At 35.5% G+C, this 7568-nt stretch overlaps 1 gene segment (V, D, J or C); it reads left to right on the top strand.

The window, feature by feature from the left end:
* The first annotated feature begins 3474 nt into the window (after positions 1-3474).
* LOC127442721 (T cell receptor alpha variable 18-like) lies at positions 3475-3940 on the top strand. The segment is given in 2 exon segments: positions 3475-3514; positions 3630-3940. Coding segments are annotated over 2 exon segments (351 nt in total).
* Positions 3941-7568: the final 3628 nt, after the last annotated feature.

Below are 7568 nucleotides of genomic sequence, written 5' to 3'. Positions count from 1 at the left end.
TTTAATCTTAAACTAAAGCTCTAGACAAAGAGAAAAAATACCTGAGAGTGAATCTTGATGTCTAATCGAGATAAAGCTGAGTGAAGTCATTTATTTCACTGTTCATCCGGATAAAACCTGGAAGAAAAGAACAAGTTTATTTAATTATCGAGGAAATCAGTAAGTTTAATCTTTTATTCTAAATATAAATGAGAATCAGAAACGTAAACTTGTTTGAATAAACTTAGTTGAGAAACTAACCGCTACCACGAGGCATAGCATTTAGAGCTAAAGCTAATGCATGTATTGTACGTTAAGAAAGTTAAAATAATCTTCTGAAATGTTAGGAAATGTTTCTGGGAATGATTTCCTGCTTTGTGCAGGCCAGTTTTTGTATATATGTGTTTTGTTCGAGTTGGACCACATTTTCAATGAGGATAGTGAACATTTCATCGTGGATGTTTCTGCACGAACTTTCTGGAAAGTTTGATGGCGAGTCAAAAACCCAAGAGTCTTATCTGAACTGTGAATATCTTCTGTTTGTGGATTTCTGAATAATCTTCAATTCATCTCTACTTTGAATTCATTCGACAATGAAAAGGTTGAGGTATTTGTGAGTCTGGACAGTTATTGAATGTTATTTAGTACATTTGGTAATTCAGTTGATTGATTATTGTTTGTTTAATTGCATAATTGTTTATTTGAATTGTATAGGTAATTAATAGGTAACTGTAATTTTATTTGTTTGGTTTTATTTACATTTTATTGAATTTATTTGGGAAAAGAGTTATAAAACTTTAAAATTGGGTACCAAAATAGGAAATAAAATCGTTAAAACATTTTATTAGCTTCAAATAAACGAAATAGGCGTAATTAGATTAAATCAACAGAATTTGAAGGAAAAAACATTGAATTTAAATCTCTGTGTTTATTATATTATTTTTTTTAAGATTTATTTGTTGTATTGTTTATTGTTTTATCTGTGACATTTATGTTATTCAAGTTAATCAATACAAATCAGTTATTTCACTAAAGTCAATTGTCGAGTGTGTATGTGTACCTTTTGCCTCCTTCACGTAACCTAGTTATCTTCTGATTGGCCCAACTCTTTGCCGCCCGGGTGCCATCACACGTCCTTCCCTTACTACGTGCATGCCACACGCTACATAAGTACTTTCCCAGCGCATTATGTATGTGTGAATATGTATTCTATGTTTCTGAATAGATAGAAGCAAAATTAATTACTGAATTAATGACTTGCGGCACTAATAAAAATTACAAGTAATAATTGATAACAAAGCTGTTATAACACATTCAGTTCTAAAGCATTTTGATTGAATTTCCTCAACTGATCACAACCAAATTGACTTATCAGGTGTCACTTTATGCTTATGTAGCTGGATAGGCTGTCACCTCTCCATTTTTAGATTAACGATGTGATTGATTGAGTGATTGCCAATCAGTGTCACAGCCAGTCTATTTAAGGGATCTTGTCCCCCACCTGGGGATGCACCTCCTTCAACCTCGCCCTCTTTCCAGTATCACATGGGTCATCTGAGCATTAGTTCCTGTTAGCTGTTTAGCTAAGTCCTCGTGGCTTGTGTTGGTCAGTGCAAGTTTGCTTGCAGTGACTCAAAGGATATTTCCCATGTGGAGAACCGTAGCCCTTGCTGTTCATTTCCAGCGAGTTTCTGTCACATAACCACTGTTGGCTGCTTTGGCGTGGTCTAATAAGCAACCTTTTCCTGGGTGGACATGCTGAAGTGTTCCTTTTGTGGCTAAAGTTGTGGGCTTCACCTTCTGTACTGGTATCCACTTCTCTTGCCGCTCATTAGTGGAAACGGACCTGTGTGACCTTTTTGTGCATGGATTTAATTACAAATCTGTGTATATTCTCTGGGTGAAATTCCCAGGGTGGCATAGTCAGATTCTTATTCTTCACTTGTTTAGAAACTCAATTAGGTATATCACACTTCACGCCACTCCACTACACTTAGATTACTCTTTTTAAAAGTTTCCTGGATGGCAAAGTTAGTTGCCCATGTGAGCCCCTGATTTCTTTAAAGTCATATGTATTTAATCCCATCATCTTCTTCTCATAATCCATATTGCATAAGGATTAGCTTCTCGTTTGGCACTTTACTGGGATTAATAACATAGTATTATAGTTAATTTATTCAATAACTACACAAACCGCAGGTGACACAGTCCCTCAATTGACAATGCTCAGTCTGCTCAACAAGTCTGCTTATCTTTAAAAAGTCTGTTGTCAAGAAATACATGAACTCAGCACAGGGTGGCAGCATCCTCCAAATCCTTGTTATGGTGTGCCATTTGAGGTCTTGAAAATATGGAGACAATTGTGACAAGAAAACAGACAGCAACAGTAAAGAAAGAGAGACACATCAGTTAGAATAAATATATTGCATTAGTTAGAAAGTTAGGGAAAATTAGTCTCTTTAACTCAACAACAGCAAAATGGGTCTTTACTACTCTAATCTTCGCAGCACATGATTTTGGGAAGAACTTTCTTTCATTATTTACTGTGCAGTACACTTTAGGATCTGTTTAAGCTACTTAGTGTATGTAAATGATATATTTTCCAGTGTGCTGGGGGCAAGACAGGATTGAACAGCCTTCAGGAGAGACAAATGGATATGAAGGAGCTCATGTAACTTTAATGTGTAATTATACAACCACTTTGACAAATGCATATCTCTTCTGGTACGAACAGCTACCAAACAGATCACCAACATTCATGTTGAGTAAATATGCTTTTGCTGAAGGAACAACTGAGCCTGAGTTTAAGAAGAGATTCTCTGTTACACTGGATTCCACATTAAAAACAGTTCAACTGACAATCCAGAATCTGCATGTATCTGCTGTGTATTACTGTGCTCTGAGGCCCACATTGACTAAACACATCCCACACTCATACAAAAACATGCTTCACCAAAATAGATAATAGTTTTCCAACTGCACCAGAGCAACACTAAACTAGGTGTATTTATTTGAGAAACGTTAGTACAAGGAAAGACTATGGTCCTGCAAGGCCCCGGGGCACAAGCCTGTTTGGAGGCCCCCTCTGGTTGCAACTGTGATTTGTAATGTTTAAATAACCAGAAATGAAATTGCAAATATGACGAAGTTGTAAATATGAGAAATAAAGTTGCATTTATGAGAATGAACACACCATATGTGTAATTAATTGCAAAAGAGACAAGCAGAAAACAACATCAAAACTGATGTTCAGATGGCACTGTTAGTGCTGAGGCGGGACCAGGAACAGATAACATTTCTCAGAGCACACATTCAAGAGGCGTTCATTTGTTTATATCAATTGTACTGTAAATCTGTTTATGCGTGACACCAAGAAAGCAGCATCTCACAGAAAGCCGGAAGCTACATAGTCACTTTACATCTGAAAGCTCACAGTAACAGAGCTACAGCTTAGAGGACAGACTGCAATAACAGAACTGACCTGAATGAGTAGACATGGAAAGACACCTGCTTCTAATTTTAATCCATATTTCAGGTAAAATAGGACACTTTTTTTTTTTCATTTCGACTACATGTATGTGTACAAAAAGATCCAAGGGACAGAGATAATTTTGTGCAACTTTGTGCAAAAATATTCTTGTTTGTTGTAGGTGTGATGACTGCAGAACAGATCAACCCAAATAAAGGAACTAAAATTATAAAGAAAGAAGAGGAGAATGTGACCATGAGCTGCTCGTATGACACAAGCAGCACTGGTGTTAGACTTTACTGGTACAGACAGTATCCTAACAAAGAACCTCAGTATTTAATGTGGAAAGAGGCTCGGTTATGGAATGATACTGCAACCCCCTCTGATCCTCGGATGCAATCAATTACATCCGAAACATCCACTGAACTCATTATTAATGGTGTAACTCTGTCAGATTCAGCTCTCTATTACTGTGCTCTAGAAGCCCAGTGATTCTAAGTATGAAACAAGCTGTACAAAAACTGAAATTTAGTTTTCACTTCGATCCCAATCCATATCAAACCCACAATCTACAATGCACATAATATGATTGCACTTGTGGCAACACCTGTGTGTGTTTACAAATTAAATTATTTTTAAGTTATTCATTCCTGAATAACATAAGCTTATGTACCAATGATAAACTAATTTCTAGGTCACTAATTATATATAAGCACGTTTGTGACATTGACAATGTTAACCCTTTTGACTAACAGGTAGAATTAATTTGCTTCCATTGATATTCTTTAAAAACTTTTTCAGATCATCCTGAGATAACATCAGTTATTATGCAACCATGCTCCAAACAAAGGTGACAAAGTTGCAATAGTGATGCAAATTTGATCCTGTTACTACAATAGGGAGCCAGCCATGGAATAATATGAGTGTAGAGTTGTGATCTGGCTCTAGGAGCTTTCATACCAGTGTTTGGTGTTAGGGAGCATGGTAAAAGTGCTTTTGAATCCTGTTTTGAAGAAAGCATTTCCATGGGTTAATGCAATTTGTGTAAAACAATGTTGCCTCTTTGTGTTTTAACTGCTGCTATATGATAAATAGCAGAGTGTGCCACATAAGGGACAAACACATCCAACATAGCAACACATGCAACTTAAAACTGATGAACAATTTTAAGAGAAACATGATTAAAGTTTTTACACAAGATAAATTATTTAGAAAGCATAGAGCATCCATCATCTCTAACCTAAGTGTTTCGTACAACACTTAAAGCAAAAACCATCATGTGTTTTAAGCAGGGACTAAAAACAAAATGTTTTTCATTTTGGTTCGTTCTGAACAAAAACTGTCTTTTTTTCGTTCCGGTTCAGAAGTTCTGCAGCCTCCTTTCCAAAAGGTTAGAACAAAATAAAAGAACGGTTAATAACATTCTTTTAAAAATGACAGTACTCTGTGCTACGGGGCGGGTGAAATACCAAATGCAGTGTTGCCAGATCTCGCAAGAGAAACAAGCAACATGGTCTGGAAAAACAAGCCCAAAATAAGCAACTTGCCTCACCAAAATACGGAAAAATAAGCAATATTTTTTTTTTCCCGTGTGGTGGATTTATCGGCATAGAAATCATAACAAGCATTCAGATAATTAACATTTAAGTGTAACTTTATTTACAGATCTGCTTCTCAGTCAAAACCAGGCAGCATCAAATCTGTATTAATGCAGCATATCTAACAATAATGGAAGCACCTGAGAAATATACTTTTTACCTCTAATAATATTTTCCTTGTACCTGGATTAGCTGTACATTATATATACATGTAATAATTATACATAGTTGTTAAAAATGTCTTCATTCACAGAATGTGAAATCCACAACGGCCAATTAAAACATAATTTACCCTACAAATGTTCCTTATCTTCCCAGTCTGGTTCTTTCCCACTTTTGTAAAAAAAAATAATAATAATATATATATATATATATATATATGCATTTGGCAGACACTTTTATCCAAAGCAGCTTACAGTGCACTTATTACAAGGACAATCCATCTGGAGCAACCTGGAGTTAAGTGCCTTGCTCAAGGACACAATGGTGATGGCTGTGGGGATTGAACCAGCAACATTCTGATTACCAGTTATGTGCGCCACCACCACTATATATCTATCTATCTGTCTATCTATCTATCTATCTATCTATCTATCATATATATATATATATATATATATATATATATATATATATATATATATATATATATATATATTATGTAGCACCAACTGCTATTGTGTGTTCATATTGCTTGAAATGCTGCAGTTATGAAACTGCCATAATATATGCGTTATATTATATATATATATAACAACAGAAATGAAATTCAATCAATAAAAAGTCGAAAAAGATCAAAATTGCCTATAATGCATCATCTGTAATATTTTACTGTTGTCAATATGATGCTTTGACGTTAGTGTCAATAATAATAGGAACAACTAACAAAGCTAAAAAAAAACTTTTTATTTGAATTTGAAAAATGCCAAGATGTTTGAAACAGAACAGAAATTACATTAGTATTGTATTAGCTATATTTAAATTAATTAATACTTTTGTTTATTATTTACAGGTAGCAAAGCCAGTGATATCATCATCCCATACAGTGAAACTAAATTTGCTTTTGAGGGTGACAGTGTTACACTTTCTTGTAACTATAGTAGTCAATAGTCTTAAGTGGTATCGGAAGTACGCAGATTTACCACCAAAGTTCCTCATACAGGATTCTTATGGAACAGTTACTCTAGCTGATCCTCCGGTTTCTGGAATCTCCATCAAACACAGAAAAGAAGCCAAGAGTGTGGATCTGGAGATCTCTGCTGCTGTCACAGACACTGCTTTATACTACTGTACCCCGTGGCCCACAGTGACAGGAAACTTAACAACACTGTACAAAAACAGACTTCAATTGTATCCTAATGCCACAAAAAAAAAATTGGTAACTCACATTCATTTTGACTAAGGAGAGGTACAATGTGAAATTGCAATAGCAAAAATGTTTTATATTCTATAATGGTTCCTATGCAGTATAAACAGTATACTGTATTATTTACAATTTTGGCCCATGCCAGGAGCACAATGACAGTGTGCTAGAGAAATCATTGCAATACAAAGATATAAAATGGCTCTAATGTGTACAATTACATTTGCACATCTCATCTGTTATAGGTATCAACCATCTCTCTGAACATTTTTACAAACAAATATATTTTTCTGAAAATAACTTCTCATCAAATATTTAGGGCACATCATATGAATAAAAACAACATGCAGCCAGAGTTTCACAGAAGTCTTCAAAAGACATTACATGTTGTGATTAAGTAATACTTGTCACGTATTCCCTGTTTTTTGCCTTGACTTTTATGTTGAAATTCTTGTTTAGTTCCCCATTCCTGGTCCTGTTAGTTTTGTAGTCCTTTGTAGTTTCTTTTTATGATTGGTTTTCCCCTGATTGTTTCCCCAGGTGTTCCTCGTTCCCTTGTTTTCCCGTGTGTATTTAAGCCCTTGCTTCCTCTGGTTTCTTTGTCAGTCTTTACAGGTGTTGTCATGTTCTGTGCCTTGGTCTCGGTGGTTTTTTTTGGTGGTTTTGTGGTGGTTTTGTTTTACTTTTGTTTTACTTTTGTTTTATAAAAAGCTGTAATTAGATCCTCATTCCTCACCTGCCTTGTCACAGAAAGACTAACCAAAAATGGATCTAGCGGCTGTCAGAATTCTGCTTCTGAAGCAAGGGGACCGTCCAGTTGAGGATCACGTATGTGAGTTGTTAGAGCTAGTGAATTTAGTGCACTATCCAGACTGCTCTCTTGTGATTTTCTTTCTTTCGGACTGGTCTGAATAATGCACTGAAGGAACTGATGCCTCTGGCTGATCCTCACTGGACACTCTGTGAATATGTGGAGAAGGCTCTTGAACTTTGCAGATCCTTTTACACGGAGTCATCCAACACAATATACAAATAACATACAATGTACATTATACAATACACACAATATAGAATACACATTATACAATAAGTTTGTGTGTATACATACACGTATGTACAGTAGGTTGTATTGTACTGTATTGACATTCAGACTGTCGGT

Source organism: Myxocyprinus asiaticus, chromosome 6, assembly GCF_019703515.2.
Source record: "Myxocyprinus asiaticus isolate MX2 ecotype Aquarium Trade chromosome 6, UBuf_Myxa_2, whole genome shotgun sequence".
NCBI lineage: Eukaryota > Metazoa > Chordata > Actinopteri > Cypriniformes > Catostomidae > Myxocyprinus > Myxocyprinus asiaticus.
The sequence above is the reverse complement of the archived record's forward strand: the minus strand, read 5'-3'. Positions and strand labels throughout refer to the sequence as shown.